The 23,441-nt window shown below is 40.5% G+C and overlaps 1 protein-coding gene across 3 annotated transcripts in view; it reads right to left on the bottom strand.

The window, feature by feature from the left end:
- The window catches only part of efl1 (elongation factor like GTPase 1), a 43,147-nt gene that overhangs the window by 17,450 nt on the left and 2,256 nt on the right, over window positions 1-23,441 (bottom strand). Inside the window, exons 3-12 of one of the 3 annotated variants that reach the window (XM_055022419.1) lie at window positions 23,100-23,167; window positions 22,925-23,009; window positions 18,320-18,453; window positions 18,100-18,237; window positions 17,806-18,020; window positions 14,471-14,594; window positions 13,976-14,055; window positions 11,519-11,655; window positions 11,281-11,403; window positions 5,732-5,831 (exon numbers count right to left, since the gene is read on the bottom strand). In XM_055022419.1, the coding sequence (XP_054878394.1) occupies window positions 5,732-5,831; window positions 11,281-11,403; window positions 11,519-11,655; window positions 13,976-14,055; window positions 14,471-14,594; window positions 17,806-18,020; window positions 18,100-18,237; window positions 18,320-18,453; window positions 22,925-23,009; window positions 23,100-23,167 (1,204 nt within the window). Of the gene's footprint in view, window positions 1-5,731; window positions 5,832-11,280; window positions 11,404-11,518; window positions 11,656-13,975; window positions 14,056-14,470; window positions 14,595-17,805; window positions 18,021-18,099; window positions 18,238-18,319; window positions 18,454-22,924; window positions 23,010-23,099; window positions 23,168-23,441 lie in introns of those variants that run through there. The other 2 variants (XM_055022420.1, XM_055022421.1) reach the window with 2 other exon arrangements.

Below are 23,441 nucleotides of genomic sequence, written 5' to 3'. Positions count from 1 at the left end.
AGCACATCGTAACCCTTTTTTTCCGAGCCGCTTTTAGCGGATAAGCACTGTGACGCTTGCGCCAGGTCTACTCCTGTGCGGCAGTGACGGAGACCTGCTGCTGCTTGCACGTCTGAACAAGCGCGCAGGCATGCGTTAGAATCATGACAACAAACAGCAAACGCAAAGTTTCATCTCTCATTCAAGATCATCCGAAATCTGCATGGTTCTATTCCATATGCCATCCTGTCACTTCCTGGTTTACGCAGGCTATTCTCTAGCTTGCCCAGTATTTTAAGAAATCTGTTCCACTGTTGTGGAACAGTCTATAACTGTTTTTTATAGACTGCGTATTCTCCTCATTTAAATATATGCATTAGGAGGTGTGTTCTTTTCCTTTGTGTGGGCTGTCTTAATGTTAATTTTATTACCTCCTGCTAAAGAGCCCCAAAGGCAGATATACGGAAAACCCTTCTCGTATCAGCCGCTGTCCAGTTTGATATATGATTGCAGCTGCAGCGCTATCTCTGCCTCAAAATGTTTCCACAAGAAAGTAGTTTGTATTTTTAACCAAGCTTGCACAAAATGTAATGCTAAATAATGACTATAAGTTTGGATCTAATAAGTAACTAATTAAAAACATTCTTAAAGAAATATAGTTAATTCTAATATAGATAAAATTATTTATAAAAAGTTTTAAGATCCTAGTGAACTTTTGAACCATGCTCAGGAATTTGTTAATTGCCTGGCAGACAGGCTCCCTATCTAAAGAGATCCAAGGAGTCTAGGCCTGTGTTCTGTCTACTCCTCTTTTTAAGAATTTTATCTTTATCTGCGTTCATAGAGTGAGCTGTTGTTCTAGTATTATCTAAGTTTATATGCATTAGAGTGTACTTTAACTTTCTATGTTATATTTCATATGTATCAAAAACTATCCTGTGCAGTATTGTGCTAACTTAAAATTCTATTCCAACACCACCTAATGTCATCAATTGGCATCGATCAATTTTATCATCTCTACTCGTTACATCTCACGTCACGCACTGAATTTTATTCCCTATTCTTTTCTCAGTTTCTCATCCTTATTTATTTTGAGTCTTAGCTTTCGTTTCTTTAAGCTCATTTATTGTTTCAAGCTCTGAGGCTAGAATCTATATAAGACATCTTCAGCTTTTTAGATCACGTTCAACCAGTCTTCGGCTCCTCTCAGTGCAAGATGAGCACTGCGCAATTCACTGGTGGGGTTGGTTTACTCCATCTAAGCACGTGCTCCTTCCCCAATACTTATGTAGAGTATGGGTGTTTTTGTCTTGTGAAGATTAATAATTTCTCTGAACCTATAGAGGATGAAAAGCCATTAATCTACCTCACATCAATATCACATTTCATCAGAGAGAAACGCTCATAACACGTTCAGCTCGTGCGTCTGATGGCTTTGAGACAGAATTACATTTTTAGTCTGTTTGGGTTTTTTAAGAGAAATTACATGTTGCAGCTCATACAACTTTCTTCAGCATTGTTGTTACGGTGTGTAAGTAGTAATGTTTTCATAATAGAGAATCTATAGAATAAATGAAAATGTTTTACAAGCTTTCCCTGTACTTTCCCCTTTTGCTTTTACGTCCTTAATTTCAGGTTTCATTCAGTATTCTCACCTATTGCCCGCATCTTTCAACCATTTCACTGTGAGTCTAATTCCTGCTCCAGAATCTCGTTTCTGTAACAAGCACTCTATACATCTCTTTAAGTTTTCCCTCTTTAATCTTAGTAACATTTAGCTAGTTCCTTCCTCTCTTTCACTCTTTACTAATTATTTCATCCTCAGCTGGCTCTCTTCTCCCAGCGGCATATCACCCCTGCTCCTTGTCACGCAGCATTCCCTGTTGGTCCCTATTTGTTGGCATGTCTCACGCCCTGTGCATCCCTTCGTCCTATGCCCTGCCGCTCTCTCAGCTGGCCTTTTCAATCAGCTGCCTCTTATCCCTTGTCCCGCAGCACTCCCCATTGGTCCCCATTTATCGGCATCCCTATATCCCACGGCCTGTGCATATCACTGTCACGCCACCTCCTTCGGTTTCGGTTCTAACCTCCCACTCCTATTCCCCGGCCTCAGCCTGTTTATTTATTTTTTTTTTTTCCTATCGGCCTTGAGAGAATGCTCATCATAAAAGATTTTGCGATAATCGATGTCCTCAGCTGGGGCCCGAACGCCAAAGACTTTAATTTTGTATGTCAATAATCTCTTCTATTTGTCTTCCCCTCTTTGTCTGAGTCTCTGCAGATTGAAATGAAGTCTAGGTTAAAATTCAAACTAGAAGACTTTTCCTAGCCCCACCTGCATCAGCCAACCAGTACATCCTGCTCATCACTGTCATCCAATCAACGCTGGTCCAAGACACGTCACGTCCAATCATCAACCAAGTCCAAGTCCCTCCATCCATGGCATCTTCCGCTTTCCAGCAGAGCTCAACCCACCACCACCCCTTCACCTCCACTCGCCTGGTCATTCGGCCGCATTTTCCACCAACCTCCACCACCAGTGCCGGGTCCCTGGGGGTTGACATTCCTATCAGCATTGGGAATGCTCATCCGAGCTTATCGCAAAAAATTTTGCAATAATCGATGTCCTCAGCCGGGCCCTGAGCGCCTATCCATCCATCCATTCATGAATGGATGGATGGGTTTTCCAGTCTTTGGATCTTCCAGCGCCAAAGACTTTCATTTTGTATGTCAATAAACTCTTCTAATTGTCTTCCCCTCTCTTCGTCTGAGTCTCTCCAGATTGAAATGCAATATTTTCATCGTCTTTGTTGCTGGTTTTTAATATTTTCTATTTAGTGAAAGACTGGGAACGATTGATGGACTTGTTTGTTCGTCACGTCATAGTTTTCTGGTCGTCGGATGGTCTTATGACAAGAATTCAGAGATTAAAGATAAAAACAAGTGGTTATTAGATTTTTATATGAAGATAGAACATATTAATTACAAACAAATGTTTCTGTAGTCAAAATCAAATGAGAAGAATTTAACATAGACTAAATATCAGGAACATAAAATGATTCTGATGACGACAAAATTGACTCATTTTTTCCACATCCCTAGACAGTCACTTCATTCACAGCATTGGTTTTCAATCTCAAAAAACAGAAACAGCTACATTTCATTGTTAAATTGTGTTTTAAAACAGAAAATCAAACAACCACTTTTTTATTTTTCATTTCTGGCTTCTTATGTGTGATGAGTCACAAAGTATGAATGTAATGCTAGAGAATATACATGTTATTGCAAACAATAACATGTATATATGCAACCTGGACAGGAAGTGTATTTCAGCTGTATAAACTCAAAATCTCTTGCAGGTTTTTAAAGGTAACTGCTATAAAACAAACAGAAGAAGAATTTGTCTTGCTCTGACTTCCTGCAGTTTCAGCAAGTTTGTCACCTTTTCTCTTCTTTTATTCTGAACTTCCTCCAGAGAAAAAGTATGATGGGCTAAATTTAAATATTGCATTTCAAAATACAATATTTTTGAAATGCAAGATTTATTTGCTTTAAGCATAAATCTTAAAGCAAATAAAACAACAACTTATACCCCACAAAAACATATTTAAATACAAGCTTCAACTCCAAATTCTGCTGCAATACAAAAACCTAAGAGTAAATAAATGCATCTGGCAGCTCAAGCGCTTTGAATCGCCTTATTGCTGAAAATGCGTTATCAGTGATTCTTCAGAAGTGGGACGAAATGGGTTTAAATTTCCCCCCCAAATTTTTTTATTAATTTAATTTTTTAATTATTCCTCAAGCTTATGTATACAAATATGACAAATAATGTTTAGGAAATGTAAAGATGCTGAGGTGGCAACCTTTTTTTTTTTGCAAATTACATTTTTAATGGACCTGACCCAGAACTTTGTCATCAACATCTGACAAAAATATAAAATAATTTTTTAATGACCCTATTAGAGATATTTTTACTCAGTTTTACAGACAAATGCTTCTCAAGAAACAAAATAAATAAAACAAAAAAACAAAGTCCATCTGAAGGAGTTAAAAAACTGAAGGTGGTGACAAACTAGTGAGCAGCAAGAAATACTTGTTACATATGGAGTAATGCCATTTACGTAAAATACATTAAAATGAATTTACTGCACGCTTAAGTGAGATTTATCAAAGACTCACGTCGTCCGTTAAAAACTCTGGAGTTGACAAAATGCCAAACTACCTCAATTTCTATGACGTTATTCTGAAGGAGGCCATATTGTAGGTCATCATCATATTTTTACAGTATACTAAAATCAAGCTTTTAGTTCACAAAGTTTCATCAAAATTTTGTAAGTTGCCACTAATGGTGTTGACACATCATGATTGGGACGAACAACTTGGAAATAAAACAGAAGAAAAAACAAAAGAATAACATAAGCTAACATGAGCTGCTTATCCCAGTTAGCAAAGGAAGAGAAAGAAAGAAGTCCTGGGGTCCTCAGGACTTCTGATGCCCCCAATAATGGCTGATTTTTTTTTTACATTCTTTTTTTATGTCTGACGGTGTTGACAAAAACTTGGGACAAATTTCAATGGAGTTGGAAAATATATAAAAATAATTTTTAAATATTGACACTTTATAATTATTTATTTTAATACTTGTACTTAATTGTCATAATATGTTATCTTAGTATTTCTTTTATTGTTTTAAACTATTATAATGTATTGAGTTCTGCTCCACGACAAGGGACCTCAAGACACCATCTACCTACTACAATGTTTAAAATAAAAAATATTCAGCAAACACTAAGAAAACATACATAGTTGTTCTCACATGGCCCAGGTTAGTGAAATGTTTGAAAAATGTATATTTTGTGTAAATTTCATTTAAATTTTGTGCTTTATCCATAGGAACTGTTTTGTCTTTCTTCTCAAGAATCACTGGCTATATAAATAAAATTACCTTACCTCAACCTTCACTCATATCCAGATAGAAATGATCTCCTACTGTAGTATCATCTTGTATTTCCTCAGGTTATTTAGCATATTTTTATAGAAACATCAATAAAACAGAAGCTAATTTGGTTTTAAAGTTCAAGTGAAACTGACTTAGATCTGATATGTGGCTAACTAATGAGAACTTGACAAGTTTGTTGGTCATAATTTGGTCAGTTCAACAAATGTTTCCTAAAGAATCAACTAGAAAGCCACTGTGTGAGTTGAAAGCAGCTGTTCTATTTCTGGCCTCAGAGGTTCTTCAGAGCAACATGCAGAGATCTGCTGCTCAGGAAGGAGATCAGGCAAACAAGCTTAGTTTTAGACACTGTTCCATATAAAACAAATATGTGTCTTTTAAGATTTTGATCAGGATGAGCAAATCACAGAATGACTGAGACTTGTAAAAAGAAAAGTAAAAGAAAAAAAAAACCTTCCTGACTTCTGAGTTTGATTTTGCTGGAAAAATCTCAGGATGCAGAACTGAACATTCAGACAGTCCTGCATATTCAGGACTGTCAATTTTGTTTGTACAAACAAAATTCTGTTTGTACCAGAATTTTATGGATTTGATTTCTATTTTATACCCTGACTCTCTGATGACTGTCACACCCCTACCTAAGCTTCCTTTTAGTCAATATAAATGTATATTGTCACGTCAATAAAACCTCACCCAACCAAATACCATATTAAATACTAACAGTTACACATTTTTTATGGGCAAAGCTGGATGACATACATCAACACTACACAGGTTATTGATCACATTTACCTCTGTCTCTTCTGAGGCAAAGCTTTGGTGTCCATAGCAAACATTTTGGACACAAAAATGATGACCGGGTCATTTATCCCACTGGAACACTGGAGGAAGGCTGAAAAACAACCCAAATGGGAAAACATTACATTCCAAATCTCTATAGGCAGAAAGAAGACCACTGTTAACATTGTTAAAGCTGCAGTATATAGCTTTAACAATATGTAAATTTGTTTTTTACATATTTGTTGAAACTGTAACCATGCTGTGACTGTGTGGTATGAGATGAAAAATCTGTGACAAAATAAATAAATAAATAATATTGTGTTATTACCCACACAGAACAGAGTTCTGTGTGGGTAATAACACAATATTCTCACACAGAACAGAGTTCTGTGTGAGAAAGTTCCACACCAGATCGTACTACATACTGAGCTGAAGTCCAAAAACAGCATCCGTACGTGGGTGTTTCTCATTTCCAGGTGTACCAGGCTCAGATGAAGAGCAGTGGAGAAGACATCTTCAGATGAACGATTAGGTTTGTATGCAAACTGGAATGGGTCAAATGATGGAGGCAGTATTATATTACTGCTATTATTATTATTATTATTATTATTATTATTACTAATAATATTATTACTTATATTATTACTATTATAAGATATTATATTATATTATATTACCCTTAACCACTCTCTGGAAGCACTTCATGATAATAGATGTTATTGCAACAGGTCGGAAGTCATGAAGATGTGATGGTTGGTTTATTGGAATAATAATAGCTGACTTAAAACATGAGGGGGCAATGGTCTGCTGCAGAGTTGTATTGAAAATGTCCGTTAGCACATGGGCTAGCTGATATGTACATTCTTTGATAAGCTTTGCTGGAATGTTGTCAGGACCTGAAGCTTTTTGTATGTTGACCTTCCCCAGAGATTTTCACACAGCAGCTGTTTCAAGCTGAACCCTGTTCATCAGGGTGAGGGGTAGCTTTCCTTGCAGGGGTTTATTTAACCCCTGCAAGGTCAGGGAAATAACTTCTCAACTTCTTCTTCTAAAGAAGCTGTTGAGCTCATAAAGAAAGTTAATGTCATCTTGGTAGGATGAAGATGTGGTTCTATAATCAGCCACAGATTGGATGCCCTCTCACAGTTATCTGGTGTTGCTGACATTATGACAGAAATCTTTGATCTTTTGACTGTAGGCATGTTTTGCTGGCTTGAAGAGATAGTTCTTGTTGGCCCTTGATGATCTAAATGCGACCATGTCACCAGATCTGAAGGCAGCATTACGCTCCCTTAGTCTAGAATAGTCATCTGAGGTTTCTGGTTCGCTCATGTGACTATTGACTTTGTTGCTGTAACCATCTCCATATGCTACTGGATGTAGTTTAACACAGATGCTGTATACTCTTCCATGTCCATGTGTTGGTTGTGCGTAGCGGCCTCTCTAAACATGCCCCAGTGGTGTTAATGTTATGCATGGTTAAAAACTACAAATGGCCACCTGTGGTGACATCATAAAAGAGCGTCGGGCTCAGGTAGTCCACGTGACACTGATTGTATGATGAAGCCTATCCTGGAAGTTTGGTGATCCTGAATAAACCACTAAAGAGTTCGTGATGGGTTCCAAGCTTTCTTTGTTGTCAAGAAAATGTCATTTATGAGCGAGCCAGGTTCAACATGCGCAAAGAAGAGGAGCATGAAACCGTAGATGACTTTGTTACTTCCCTCAAAAATGTGAGGGAAGACATTTTTGTCGATTTATATATGTATTTTTCTTCTTTATTATGCATTTTATGGCTGGTTTATACTCCACAGTGACTTATAGTCCGTAAAATATGGTAATTATCAAGGTGTCACACAAGGAATCTCATGATGGATTAAAGCAAACATATTGTTGCAAAACAATCCGTTAGCATTAGTTACAAAAGGATTTCTAAATGTAGAAGTGGAAGGAACGTGATACCAGGCCTAATTTTTGGATGACTACTTCTTTATATTCCTTGAGTAGTATTGCTTTAAGTAATGTTCCTATTAATCCCACCTCTTCTCGTGTGTTTAAAAGCATTTTTTTTCTCTATGCAAGTCAAGCTGGGTTATCTGCAAATGCTATTTTAATATGCTCTACTCATTTTAGAGAATAATTATTAATAAATGTAACCTTGCCATCTTGTATTCTTTTTCTATTAAATTTTCACACACAAAAAATATCAGAAGGTCATCATTGTATGAGATGAATATAATGCAGAAGCTTCACTGCCTTAAATTGTGTGTGTGTGTAGGTGTGTGTGTGTGCGTGTGTAGGTGTGTGTGTGTAGGTGTGTGTGTGTGTGTGTGTAGGTGTGTGTGTGTGCGTGTAGGTGGGTGGGTGTGTGTAGGTGTGTGTGTGTAGGTGTGTGTGTGTAGGGGTGTGTGTGTGTGTGTGTGTGGGTGTGTGTAGGTGTGTGTGTGTAGGTATGTGTGTGTGTGTGTGGGTGTGTGTAGGTGTGTGTGTGTAGGTGTGTGTGTGTGTAGGTATGTGGGTGTGTGTGTGTGTGTGTAGGTGTGTGTGTGTGCGTGTGTAGGTGTGTGTGTGTGTAGGTGTGTGTGTGTGTGTGCATGTGTAGGTGTGTGTGTGTGTAGGTGTGTGTGTGTGTAGGTGTGTGTGTGTGTAGGTGTGTGTGTGTGTAGGTGTGGGTGTGTGTGTGTAGGTGTGTGTAGGTGTGTGTGTGTGTAGGTGTGTGTGTGTAGGTGTGGGTGTGTGTGTGTAGGTGTGTGTGTGTAGGTGTGGGTGTGTGTGTGTAGGTGTGTGTGTGTGTGTAGGTGTGTGTGTGTGTAGGTGTGTGTGTGTAGGTGTGTGTATGTAGGTGTGTGTGTATGTAGGTGTGTGTGTGTGTGTGCATGTGTAGGTGTGTGTGTGTGTAGGTGTGTGTGGGTGTGTGTGTGTAGGTGTGTGTGTGTGTGTAGGTGTGGGTGTGTGTGTAGGTGTGTGTAGGTGTGTGTGTGTGTGTAGGTGTGGGTGTGTGTGTGTAGGTGTGTGTGTGTAGGTGTGTGTGTGTAGGTGTGTGTGTGTGTAGGTGTGTGTGTGTGTAGGTGTGGGTGTGTGTGTGTAGGTGTGTGTGTATGTAGGTGTGTGTGTGTAGGTGTGTGTGTGTAGGTGTGTGTGTGTAGGTGTGGGTGTGTGTGTAGGTGTGTGTGTATGTAGGTGTGTGTGTGTAGGTGTGTGTGTGTGTAGGTGTGTGTGTGTGTAGGTGTGGGTGTGTGTGTGTAGGTGTGTGTGTATGTAGGTGTGTGTGTGTAGGTGTGTGTGTGTGTAGGTGTGGGTGTGTGTGTGTAGGTGTGTGTGTGTGTAGGTGTGGGTGTGTGTGTAGGTGTGTGTGTGTAGGTGTGTGTGTGCAGGTGTGGGTGTGTGTGCGTGTGTAGGTGTGGGTGTGTGTGTGTAGGTGTGTGTAGGTGTGTGTGTGTGTGTGTATGTGTGTGTAGGTGTGTGTAGGTGTGTGTGTGTGTGTGTAGTGTGTGTGTGTGTGTAGGTGTGTGTGTGTGTGTGTAGGTGTGTGTGTGTAGGTGTGTGTGTGTGTGTGGGTGTGTGTGTGTAGGTGTGTGTGTGTGTAGGTGTGTGTGTAGGTGTGTGTGTGTAGGTGTGTGTGTGTGTAGGTGTGTGTGTGCAGGTGTGGGTGTGTGTGGGTGTGTGTGTGTAGGTGTGGGTGTGTGTGTGTAGGTGTGTGTGTAGGTGTGTGTGTAGGTGTGTGTGTGTAGGTGTGTGTGTGTAGGTGTGTGTGTGTAGGTGTGGGTGTGTAGGTGTGTGTAGGTGTGTGTAGGTGTGGGTGTGTGTGTGTATGTGTGTGTAGGTGTGTGTAGGTGTGTGTGTGTAGGTGTGTGTAGGTGTGTGTAGGTGTGTGTGTGTGTGTGTAGGTGTGTGTAGGTGTGTGTATGTGTGTGTAGGTGTGTGTAGGTGTGTGTAGGTGTGTGTATGTGTGTGTAGGTGTGTGTAGGTGTGTGTGTGTAGGTGTGTGTAGGTGTGTGTAGGTGTGTGTGTGTGTGTGTAGGTGTGGGTGTGTGTGTGTAGGTGTGTGTGTGTGTAGGTGTGTGTGTGTGTAGGTGTGTGTGTGTGTAGGTGTGTGTGTGGTGTGTGTATGTAGGTGTGTGTGTATGTAGGTGTGTGTGTGTGTGTGCATGTGTAGGTGTGTGTGTGTGTAGGTGTGTGGGGTGTGTGTGTGTAGGTGTGTGTGTGTGTAGGTGTGGGTGTGTGTGTGTAGGTGTGTGTAGGTGTGTGTGTGTGTAGGTGTGGGTGTGTGTGTGTAGGTGTGTGTGTGTAGGTGTGTGTGTGTAGGTGTGTGTGTGTGTAGGTGTGTGTGTGTGTAGGTGTGGGTGTGTGTGTGTAGGTGTGTGTGTATGTAGGTGTGTGTGTGTAGGTGTGTGTGTGTAGGTGTGTGTGTGTAGGTGTGGGTGTGGTGTAGGTGTGTGTGTATGTAGGTGTGTGTGTGTAGGTGTGTGTGTGTGTAGGTGTGTGTGTGTGTAGGTGTGGGTGTGTGTGTGTAGGTGTGTGTGTATGTAGGTGTGTGTGTGTAGGTGTATGTGTGTGTAGGTGTGGGTGTGTGTGTGTAGGTGTGTGTGTGTGTAGGTGTGGGTGTGTGTGTAGGTGTGTGTGTGTAGGTGTGTGTGTGCAGGTGTGGGTGTGTGTGCGTGTGTAGGTGTGGGTGTGTGTGTGTAGGTGTGTGTAGGTGTGTGTGTGTGTGTGTATGTGTGTGTAGGTGTGTGTAGGTGTGTGTGTGTGTGTAGGTGTGTGTGTGTGTAGGTGTGTGTGTGTGTGTAGGTGTGTGTGTGTGTAGGTGTGTGTGTGTGTAGGTGTGGGTGTGTGTGTGTAGGTGTGTGTGTGTGTAGGTGTGTGTGTAGGTGTGTGTGTGTAGGTGTGTGTGTGTGTAGGTGTGTGTGTGCAGGTGTGGGTGTGTGTGGGTGTGTGTGTGTAGGTGTGGGTGTGTGTGTGTAGGTGTGTGTGTGTAGGTGTGTGTGTAGGTGTGTGTGTGTAGGTGTGTGTGTGTAGGTGTGTGTGTGTAGGTGTGGGTGTGTAGGTGTGTGTAGGTGTGTGTAGGGTGGGTGTGTGTGTGTATGTGTGTGTAGGTGTGTGTAGGTGTGTGTGTGTAGGTGTGTGTAGGTGTGTGTAGGTGTGTGTGTGTGTGTGTAGGTGTGTGTAGGTGTGTGTATGTGTGTGTAGGTGTGTGTAGGTGTGTGTAGGTGTGTGTATGTGTGTGTAGGTGTGTGTAGGTGTGTGTGTGTAGGTGTGTGTAGGTGTGTGTAGGTGTGTGTGTGTGTGTGTAGGTGTGGGTGTGTGTGTGTAGGTGTGTGTGTGTGTGTGTGTGTGTGTGTGTGTGTGTGTGTGTAGGTGTGTGTGTAGGTGTGTGTGTGTAGGTGTGTGTGTGTAGGTGTGTGTGTGTGTAGGTGTGGGTGTGTGTGTGTAGGTGTGTGTGTGTAGTGTGTGTGTGTGTGTAGGTGTGTGTGTAGGTGTGTGTGTGTAGTGTGTGTGTGTGTAGGTGTGTGTGTGTGTAGGTGTGTGTGTGCAGGTGTGGGTGTGTGTGGGTGTGCGTGTACCTGTCTTCAGTTTTTGCGTCCTTTCAGGCAGTGAATCAAATCGACGGGTTCCAACACTCATCAGCTTCTCCACTTTCTCTGCTGTCATCTCTAAAGGACTAGGAAGCTTTTCACACGCCATTGCTGAAGTCTTTGTTAAAGCAAAATGTTCACCCAACTTTGGAAATGATCCCGTGAGGCAGACTAACATAAACAGGGACCAGATGAGGTAGGATCAGAGATCAAAGGAGGAGGATACAGAGGACAGCCTTGGAAACCGGTAACCACTGGTTACAGATAGCAAAGAGGAGGACTTTTGGGTCAGAGTGACGCAGGTCCCTTGTCATCACCTTTATCCCAAGTGAGGTCATCACCTTTTCCACTTTCTGCTCGTCTCTGCTCACACAAACACAACAGACATTTTCAAATGATACCATCCAGGGGCTTTGGAAGCAAAAAGGTTCAGCTGTCCTATTTGACTACTCTTCTATTTCAGTAAAACAAGGAGATTAAAAATGACTGGAGGAATTGCACCTCCAACACAGTGTTGGGGTTTATGATTTAGAATGCACTTTGGTTTAAAGTAATAATAAAAAAAAGCACTCTAAGTAGGGAACAAGCGCTTAAGACACGTTTTACCGAGAGCATTAAAAAGGAAGAATAGAGTTTATTCCATTTTCGAAACTCAGTCTAAAAACTGTAAAAGATGAATAATTGCCTGCGGCCAATCTCATGAATAGCCAAATACAACAGTGATCGATGGTATAATTACAACTTGTTCGTCTATATAAAGGTTTTTCTATTTTGAATCAAAAATATATTTTGAATCAAAAACGTATATCTCAAGATTTTTCCAAAACAATAGAAGTGAAAAACCTTTTGCACTGCTTTTCATAATTGCAATATGTGTCTAATACTTCTGCGCCAACAAGAGTACATAGATAAAATGACAGAAAACATTTTTTGTCAAATATTGGCAAGAATAAAAATGTAAATAAATAAATAAGAAAAAAAACAAAAGCAGCAGGACAAGCTAATAATTGCAACACATCATGTTATGGCATCCTACTGTCATGTCTCGATTCTCTGGGTCTAAAGCCCAGGAAAGGTGCAGCAGATTACAGTATTTTGCCTGCTGCATGTTCCACAAATTGTGCGGCCTTGTATGAAACACATAAATTTTGTACAAAAACAATTTACTGACTGAAAAGCCCTGCCCCCTTTAGTTCTCAGCCGAACACGTGGAAAAACCAGGAGATTCAAAGTTTGGGGACGAAGGCCATGAGCAGCTCAGAATTTAGTTATAAGCTGACAAAGATAATCAAGAGCCTGGCCATTTAAACCACAATACCCAAGTACAAGAACTTTGAAGCCAGATGTATCACTCATTCAAAATATTTTTTTCTTATCTTCTTTGCCTTAATGTTGACTCATGAGATTGGAGGTTCACTCTACCTGAGTTACACTTCTGCAAAAGGGAGAGCGATCATGTCCACTGTGGACATGTCTCTGGCCACATCCTTTCTAAAACATACCTGACCTCACTGTATTTTTCTACATTGAGGACAGTCTGCAACTTTGCAAATTCTCCCACTTAGAAGTCATGGAGGGGTCTAAAATATTTATCTTAGGTGCATGACATACTCTAAAAAATATCTGGAAATCACAATGTATAATTTTTAAAATAATTTATTTGTGTGTTACTGCTGCAAATAAGTATTTGAACAGCTGTGAAAATCAATGTTAATATTTGGTATAGTAGTCTTCGTTTACAATTGCAGAGGTCAATTGTTTCCTGTAGTTTTTCATCAGGTTTGCACACACTGCAGCAGGGATTTTTGCCCATTCCTCCAGACAGATTTTTCTAGATCAGCCAGGTTTCTGGGTTGTCGCTGAGCTACTCCAAAGACTTTCCATAATATTTAGGTCTGGAGACCGGGAGGTCACTCCAGAACCATGGTATGCTTCTTGTGGAGCCACTCCTTGGTTATCCTAGTTGTGTCTTTTAGGTCATTGTCATGTTGGAAGATTCAACCACGACCCATCTTCAATGCTCTAAATGAGGGAAAGAGGTTGATCCACAAAATCTGCAATGAATGGCCCCGGTCAACTTCTCCTTTCTTAGGTTCATTGGTATGTTTTTGTTTATCTTCTTCCATTTTCTAATAATTGTTCCAACAGTTGATATTTTTTCACCAAGCTGCTTGGCAACTGCCTTGTAACTCTTTCCAGCCTTGTGGAGCTCTACAATTTAGTCTCTGGACATTAATCAGCTCTTTGGTCTTACCCATGTTAGTAGTTGGAGTCTTACTGATTGTGTAAGGTGGACAGGACTCTTTATTCAGTTACGACCTCAAAAAGGTGCTTCCAGTTTAGAATAGTAAGTGGAGTGGAGGTGAACCTTTCAAAGGAAGAACTAACAAGACTTTGAGGGCCAGAGTTTTGCTGATTGGTAGGTGTTCAAATTCTTGTTTGCAGCAGTAACACAAATAAATTATTTAAAAATTTGATCATTGTGACTTCAGGATTTTTTTTAGATTATGCCTCACAGTGGACATCCACCGAAGATGGGAATTTCAGATCCCTCCATGATTTCGAAGTGGGAGAACTTGAAATGTCGCAAGGCTTATCAAATTCTTATTTTATTCACTGTGTTTCTTTGGATAAAATTCCCATGGTGTCAGTGCTAACAGCTGGAATCTGGCATTTAACTCACCTTCTAGTGACAACTGCATCATACAAATTCCAAATGTTATCCAGCACAAATTGTACAAACAGCGGCTTCTTTCCTTTGGCCTGCAGAGAAACAGGAGAGGAAGTCTGGCTGGAGGAAAGGTTGAAGAGCTTCACTGAGGATCTAGGGCAGTGGTCCCTGAAGTTGGTCCTTGAGGGCCGGCATCCTGCATGTTTTAGTTCTCTCCCTGGTTTAACACACCTTGACCAAATGATGGCTTGTAGATCATTGACTTGCTGAAAAGGTTGTTACTACCACCAGGGAGAGAACTAAAACATGCAGAATGCCGGCCCTTGAGGACCGACTTTGGGGAGCCCTGATCTAGGACATCAATGACTTATCTGTGGGACTTCCAGCTGGAATTTTCTTATGCTCATTATCCAGGTAAGTTCTGACTCATTTTAAAACCATGTTGACAATAAAAAGCATTAATAGTGTAACAAGAACATGGGAAAAATACTGAAGAATTTACATTACCTGAGCGCCTTTCATGATTCTCTGAATTTTTGTGTTGAGATAGAAATCTCCCCACAAGGTTTTCAGCAGGACCTCGGTGCTCATCCCCATCTTCTGACTGTATATATGGGCAAAGTGCTGAATGCTGCAAAACACAAACAATAGACATTATCAGGATTATTGACAATAAACATTTTGCTTTATTTCATTAAGATAAAAAAAGAATAAGTTAAAAAAGGTTTGACCATTAAACTAGAACAATATTTTCATATCGAACATTCCAGCAGCACTTTAGATTTCTTACATTTCCTTTGACATGTCAAACATTAAGAGTTTCTTAGCACAACAGAGTCTTAATCCCGGATCAGGATCCAAGATTAGTGTAAGACTCGCGGGTGTCCAGATACTGTGATTCTACTTTGTAGAATAATTCACAGAAACAATTGAGCTCTTTCTCAGTGTTGAACATTTAATTTCTTTTCCTCTACTTAATCAGCGGGTCCCGAACTCAACTGTCACACCCCAGCTGTTTCCCCGAACGTTCGCTCCTCTCTCCCATCTGGGGAACCTTTCAAACTAAAACATTTTACATTTTCATAACTCCAATTTTCACTCTTACACTAGGAGCTGCTGAAACTGTGGCATGTTGGTCATTAAGAAAGAAAAACTTTACACGTTTCCTTAATTTTCATAAATACTAATGAAAATTGTGAAGCGGTTTTCTAAGTTCTCAACACTGTCATCTGTGTCAGCAACAGACTTGGTTTGTTCAGAAGCTTCCCGTGGGTCCTGTCCAGCGCTGAGACTCTTCAGGAAGACCCTGCGGTCAAACACAGTGACTGACCCACCAATTTTCAGTGAAAATTGTGACTGTAATTTTATTAGTCACATAAAATTAGTTATGTGACTGTAATTTTGCCAACAAGTTTTATCAATATATTGTCTAACAACTGTCCTTGAGGACATTCATTAACTCAGTGGTTCCCAAAGTGGGGCACAGAGCCATCGCAGCAATGAAGATGAAAAAAAGAAAAAAAAACTCTCAAGGAGCTGTTCATGTTTTAAACCCCATTTTGCACAGAGGCTTTTTTTTGATGTATTGATGATAGTAGCAAAGTTGAATATTGTTACAAATAAAAAAAGACGTGTTTGAAATAACACTGACAGCAAATAATATTCTTTTACAGTATAGAACTAAAGACAAACTGTTACACAAAAGTGTTTCACTGTAAAGATGATTTATAGTTTGCTTTGTTGCAACCTGAAACGTGAAATAAACTTCAGAGGACTTTGAAAACAAAATATGTGTATGGGTTTATGTCTGGTAAAACGATGTGTGTGCCCAGTTGATTTTTTCTTTTTCTTTTTTGGGGGGTCAGATGTTATTGCAATCCATAGGGAGCTCAAAATAAACTCTTTGGAAACCACTGCATTAACTAAATGTCACCCAAATTGAAACTGATCAGGGTTTCCCCCAGTGTATTATAAGCTTGGCGGGCCACAAGGCTTTAATTGCCCCTCTTCCAATAACATAATTATTTAGTCATATTTAAAAATTTGCTGTCAGCTTTAAAAATATTTTAAGTGAAAAAAAATGGCTGGCTGTCTGCCCAACCACCGGGCTGAGTTACATTTCTGGGTGAGACCCTGAATAAGTTTGACTCTGCTCTGATCTACAGAAGGGGAGCTCAAACATTTTGAGACCAAGATCTACTTTTTCTCTCACCAGCTGGCTGAGATCAACCTCATGACACAAAGACATAGAAATTGCAAATGAAACCCTATTGACTCATTTCCTATATGAATATACATCAGTTATATCAGAAATGATAAAGTGATAGAAAACCTAATGCAGTTTCTTCCTCAGTGAGATCCTGACACTGGGAGCAGTTACTGGAGCAGGTTACTGGCAGCAGGTTACTGGCAGCAGGTTACTGGGATCAGGTTACTGGCAGCAGGTTACTGGCAGCAGGTTACTGGGATCAGGTTACTGGCAGCAGGTTACTGGCAGCAGGTTACTGGGATCAGGTTACTAGCAGCAGGTTACTGGGAGCAGGTTACTAGCAGCAGGTTACTAGCAGCAGGTTACTGGGAGCAGGTTACTGGATCAGGTTACTGGCAGCAGGTTACTGGGATCAGGTTACTGGGAGCAGGTTACTAGCAGCAGGTTACTGGAGCAGGTTACTGGAGCAGGTTACTGGGAGCAGGTTACTGGCAGCAGGTTACTGGGAGCAGGTTACTAGCAGCAGGTTACTAGCAGCAGGTTACTGGAGCAGGTTACTGGGAGCAGGTTACTGGGAGCAGGTTACTGGGAGCAGGTTACTAGCAGCAGGTTACTGGGAGCAGGTTACTGGGAGCAGGTTCTGGAGCAGGTTACTGGCAGCAGGTTACTGGGAGCAGGTTACTAGCAGCAGGTTACTAGCAGCAGGTTACTGGGAGCAGGTTACTGGGAGCAGGTTACTGGGAGCAGGTTACTGGGAGCAGGTTACTGGGAGCAGGTTACTGGCAGCAGGTTACTGGTTTCTCAGTCAGAAGCTGGTTGCAAACCTGAGGCCAGCAGCTGTCAGTCAGTTATTGTAGATCTGAAATTTGATTTGATGACGTCAATATGAGAAACTACAGACTGATAGGAGGAACCAAAGAGCTCTGCAGAGGTAAAGGCAAATCTTCTGAATTTGAAATAAATTAATTTAATTTCACATAATTATCGTGGTAGAAGCCATTTGTTTGTTAAAACTTAATCAAATATATTTGTCCTATTTGATGTTTGTTATGACACGTTTACTGTAAATGAATGAGGTAATTAGTCCAAGTTTGTCGTTTATCGATTGGTCAGAAATTAAAGCAGCTGTGATGAACCACAGCAAAGGTCAACCAAGGTGAAACAACCTGAACAGGTGATCAACTCAAAACCACTCACACCTTTTTACTCTCTCTTTATCGTTAAGCACACCTGTTGCTGTGGCAACCGCCTGCACCCCGCAAGCCAAGCAGAGATTACATTAAAAACATAACATTCAGTCTGTTATGATATCAGGTTTGCAGGCTTGATGTTTAGTTATTGATTATTAATAAGCCTCTCATGAACACAGTGGTGGTTGATTAGCTCATTTATTGATTAGCTCATTTAAGCTCCTGCTCTGCTCGTCAGTCGGTCTTTGTAATCTGCAGAAATGATATGCAAGGAGAACTCTGCCTCCCCGTTCCAGCTGTTAAGAAGTGTTGGATAAATTCTCGTGATACATGAGGATTTTGGTCCAAAATTAAGCTACAATAAAAAATACATTTATTTGCAGGATCTTTGCAAATCTCTAACTAAGGTACCCAGGACACTGAGGGAAACAATATGAACTTACCTGAAACCCCATCCATCTATGGCACTGGCAAACACCACATTTCCTTGATCAGGAGAAAAATAAAGTTGAGAGTCGTCAGCATCCTCCAGTCCAGCACTCCAGTCATAAACTTGATCTCCACTTGGGTCCTTGTCTCTGTTCTCCTCCTCCTTCACCTTCTCTGCTCGCTCTTCCAGTACTTTAGACGTGAACAGAGTCCCTGTGACAGCATTGACCTACAGAGAACAAGATTATAATACATAATCGTCATCCACAGAATGAACAAGGCTGGTATCAAAGAGTTAAGTTTCTGACCTGTTCCAGGATCTTCTGCAGGTGTGTGTATGCTTCCAGAGTGGTGAGCTTCAGCTCCATAATGAGCCTGTCCATCTTATTAATGACCAGAACAGGCCTGATGTTCTCCAGCCACGCCTGTCGGAGGACAACCTGGGTCTAAACATAACACATGCTGAATAACTGAAACATTCTCTTAAGTCAGGAATGTTTAGTGCATAAAGAGTGTGGACAGGGGTACCTGTGGACACACACCCTCAACAGCATCTACAACCACAATGGCTCCATCACACAGCCGCACCGCTGTGGAAACCTCAGAGGAGAAGTCGACATGACCAGGAGAGTCGATCAGATTTAGAAGGTACTCCTGGTTGCCTGGGCACACATGGGACACCAAACCCATTTTCAGACTTTAAATATTATTCATGTTCATCAGCAGCTGACAGAAAATGATTAAACATGACATATTGGTGGCTGCTTTCCACAAGTGATGACACCAAAAGAAGAAGCAAATGTGTGGTGAACATGTATTCTTCATCTTATTCTAAAAGAATGCCAGAATGTTGTCAAGGGTAGATTTTGAAAACACAGCCATGAAACTGTTTTTATTTGGGATGTGAAATTAAAACCTTTCAGCTGTTTCTTTTGGTCAGTGAAGTAAAAAGTTCTAGATCTTTTTATCATCTCCATTAAAGTTGCTATAAATTCTTTAAAGTATGACCTTTGAACTTCCAATATACACTCACTGGCCACTTTATCAGGTACACTTTCCTAGTACAGGTAGGACCACTTTTTGCTTTCAGAACTGCCTTAATTCTTCGTGGCCTAGATTCAAAAAGGTATTGATAAAGCAATCAATCAATCAATCAAATTTTATTTGTATAGCACATTTCAGCAAGGCATTTCAAAGTGCTTTACATCATAAACACAAGAACACAAAGTCATGCAACATATAATAGACAATACATTGTTACATATTACATTTCAAATGAACTCTAAACAGGTGTGTTTTTAATTGCGATTTAAAAGAAGTCAGGGTTTCCGCTGTTTTACAGTTTTCTGGAAGTTTGTTCCTAAGTTTTGGTGCATAGATGCTGAATGCTGCTTCTCCTCTCTTGGTTCTGGTTCTGGGGATGCAGAGCAGAACCAGAACCTGAGATGTCTGGAAGGTTAATTCAATAACAGATCTTAAATGTATTGTGGTGCTACACTGTTCAGTGATTTATAAACTAAGAACAGCATTTTAAACTCTATTCTTTGAGCTACAGGGAGCCAGTGGAGGGACTTTAAAACTGCTGTTATGTCTCTATCTTCCTGGTTTTAGTGAGAACAGGAGCAGCAGCTTCTGGATCAGCTTTGATTGATTTGTTGGACAGGCCTGTGAAGACGCTGTTGCAATAATCAATGCGACTAAAGATAAACGCCTGAATGAGTTTCTCTAGATCTGGCTGAGACATTAGTCCTCTAATCCTGGAGATGTTCTTCAGGTGATAGAAGGCCGACTTTGTAACTGTCTTTATGTGGCTCGCAAGGTTCAAGTCTGAGTCCATCACTACTCCCAGGCTTCGGGCCTAATCGTTAGTTTTTAGTTGTAATAACTGAAGCTGTGCATTGACTCTAGATCTATAGCTCTAGGTATATAGCTCTAGATCTATAGCTCTAGATCTATAGCTCTAGATCTATAGCTCTAGATCTATAGCTCTAGATCTATAGCTCTATATCGTTCCTCTTTAGGTCCAAAAATAATGACTTCAGTTTTGTTTCTGTTCAGCTGGAGAAAGTTTTGGCACATCCACACATTTATCTGTTCTAAACATTTATTCAGTGATTGGATGGGGTCAAAGGTCACCTGGTGACATCTTAATGTAGAGCTGAGTATCATTTGCATAGTTATGGTTGCTAATATTATTTCCTGTTATAACCTGAGCTAGTGGGAGAATATAAATATTGAATAAGAGGAGTCCTAGGATTGAACCTTGGGGTACCCCACATGTGACCTTTAACCTCTTTGATGAGAAGTTTCCAATTGAAACAAATAAATCCCTGTTCTTTATGTAAGATTCAAACCAGTTCAGTTCTGGACCGGAGAGTCCAACCCAACTCTCCAGTCAATTCAGTTATATGTCAAAAGCTGCACTGAGGTCCAACAGAACCAGCACCGTGGTTCTCCCACAGTCCATATTTATATGAATATCATTGAATACTTTGACTAGGCCAGTCTCTGTGCTGTGGTGAACATAAAAAACAGATTGGAAAGAGTCAAAGCAGTTGGTCATCATGAGGAAACTAATTGTTTACACACGGCTTATTCAATAACTTTGCTGATGAATGGGAGGTCAGAGGTCAGAGGTCGGCCTGTAATTCTGCAGTAGTGATTTGTCCAGATTGTTCTTTTTTAGCAGTGGTTTGATGACTGCTGTTTTCAAAGCCTGAGGGAAACGCCTGATATGAGTGATGAGTTACTATTTGGATCAGATCAGTAACAATAACAGGTAGGATTTCCTTAAAGAAATGTGTGGGAAGGACATCCAGACAGCAGGAGCTTGAACTTAATTGACTTATAATTTCTTCTAGGGTTTTATAATGAAGTAGTTGAAATTGGGTCATTTTTCCTGTATTTGTTCTGTTTGGGTACAGCAATGGTTCTGGCTTTAGAGTCAATGTGCAGATTAATCCTCTGATTTGTTTTATTTTCTCTGAAAAGAAGCTGGAAAACTTGTTCCAGGCAGCATTAGATTGGATTCAGGTGGTAACGTCATAGGAGGGTTTGTGAGCCTGTCAACTGTTGCAAATAAAGCTCCAGCATTGTTCATGTTTTGTTTATGACATCTGCAAAGAAAGCCTCCCTTGCATGTTTTAGTGTTGAGTGATAGTTACATAGTCTTTCTTTATAGATGTCATTATGAACGTGAAGTTGAGTTTTACTCCATTTTGGTTCTGCTTTGCGACAGAGTTCTCTTGCAGATCGAACTGTTTGTGCTTTTCTCCATGGAGATTTCTTCCTACCAGACACAACATTTACTTTAATTGGGCCAATAGAATCAATGATATATGAAACTTTAGACTGAAAATCATCTACCGACTTATCTACATCATTACAGCTTAAGGGTGAGGAGGAAGAGTAGATTTGATTAAATGTTTCTGCTGTTTTCTATGAAGGAACGTTTTGTGACAGTAGCTGTTTGTCCAAGTGGATTAAAGGATAAAAACCTTCAAAGATAACAGCAAAGTGATCTGACAGGGCGACATCAGTTACAGAGACATTGGAAATATTCACACCATTACTGATAACCAGGTCCAGTGTGTGTCCTTGAGTGTGTGTTGCTTGTTTGACATGTTGTGTTAAACCAAAATTTTCTGAAATATCAGAGAGCTTTTTTGTCCCTCTGTCTTGGCCAGTGAGTGTATTCCTCAAAGAGACTGATCCATTTTGACATGATAGTAGTTGCTAGAGATTTGTTGACTAATCATCCATGATGCAAATCTCCCGTTCCACCACATCCACAACAAATCTGGAGCAACTGATTACCCTTTCAAACCCGTATATAAAACCTGAACTTTGACCCCAAATCCCAGAAAAATGGAAAAGAGGCTTCGTGGAAGCAGAGACAGAGGAGAAAGTTCAGACAATCCTGATGATCACAGACCATATCCCTGACTTCAACATCTCTTGGACTGACTGCTACTGGACATCTTTCTTGTCCACAGCATCAGAATCTACAATGACACTGAAGATACTTGGATGGTATGAGTTATAGCACTGGTTTACCTCCCTTCAGGAAAATAAAAGATTGAATTTAATTCTTGTCAGTATTTAGTATCCGCTCATCTAGCTGATGTCCCAGCAAGCCTCTATCAGGCTCATTTAGACAGATGCTGCACTTTTCCTCCATTCTTCCTGCTAAACTTCGCTAGCTCTGTTAGGTTGGGGGAGGGAAAGATCTCCTGCAAACAGGTGTGGCCTTTGACTGGATCACTCCACAGCCTCCATCTTGTTGTCTTCAGCCATCTGTGTGCCGTTTTAGCTGGATACTTTAAGTCATCGACTCTTAATCTGTAGATTCAGATAGAAATAAACTGTCCCCCAGGATTCAACTGCTTTCATTTGACCTCTTACCTTTAAAAGCCTTCCAGGACCTGCTGCTGAGATGCATCCACACAGCATGATGCTGCCACCACTGGTTCATAAAGAGGATGGTGTGTTTTAGGTGATGTGTATTGTTTGTGGCATCTTTGCCTGATGCCCAAAAGCACCATCGATCTTTCTCACTCTTCACCATGCAGTGTCTGTCCTCGTGCGTTTTGGCAAGCTATAGCATAGCTTGCCTTCTCACTGCCTCTCTCCCATAAAGCTGAAGAACCAGAGCAACACTGCAGAGTCTCTCCATTGCAGCTGTGGAAGCCTGTAACTCCTCCTGGTGTCTTCCCTGACAAGTCTTCTTCTTTATGGTCATTCAGGTTGTGAGAGTCAGTGATGGGCAATAACGCATTACTGTAATCCATTACTGTCAGGAATAGTGACGAATCAATGCAATCATTTACTTTACAAATTATTGAATTTGCAAAGTAAATGTTTATTTAATTGGTATTATTAGGTTAAAATTAGTTCCACATTAAAGAGATTTTTGTAATATTTTTGTCAAAAACAAATGTTGGTCATGACTGATTTGGAAAAGCAATAAAAGGGGTAAAATACCCATAGACAGAGCGTGTAACTCACTAAAATAGACAAAGTAATTCATAAGAAAACACAAAGTATCCTCAAATTACACAGGTGGGACTTACTAAGGTATTTAAGGCAACCACTGCACCGCTGAGGAAACTGTGCTGTGAAGCGCTGCAGTACCTGTGCTGTAGTGCAGAGAGATGGCGCTGGACTTCATGGTGATTCCTCTAACCTGTTCATCCTCCCTGCTGTCCAGATATCTCAGCTGAAACCAGCACAAAAACCACAGAGCTCAGTGGCACAGAAAGCAACAATTACTGATGTGATGGAGCAGGTTACTACTACTCCAGCTTACCTTCCCAGCCAGTCGACTTGATATGATCCCATTACTTGCCACCAGACAGTCAGCCAGAGTGGTTTTACCTGACAAGATAACAAAGGATTTTAGAGTTTTTCAATTCAATTTGTTAAACCAATGTAAGCTGTACAGGTACAGGAAAAATAAGTTAGAATATCTGGAAAAAAAAATTCTAATTGATTGACTAATTTCAGAAAGTAAAGCTTGTAATGTATACAGTAGACTTATTACAGAGTGAAATATTCCAAGCCTTTATTTGATATCATTTTGAAAATTTGAATATTACATAAGATCACACCTATTTTATATTTAAATAGGTGTGATCTTATGTAATATTCA

This window comes from Poeciliopsis prolifica, unplaced genomic scaffold, assembly GCF_027474105.1.
Source record: "Poeciliopsis prolifica strain line A6 unplaced genomic scaffold, Auburn_PproV2 SCAFFOLD086, whole genome shotgun sequence".
NCBI lineage: Eukaryota > Metazoa > Chordata > Actinopteri > Cyprinodontiformes > Poeciliidae > Poeciliopsis > Poeciliopsis prolifica.
This window is presented reverse-complemented; position numbering and strand designations above follow the sequence as displayed.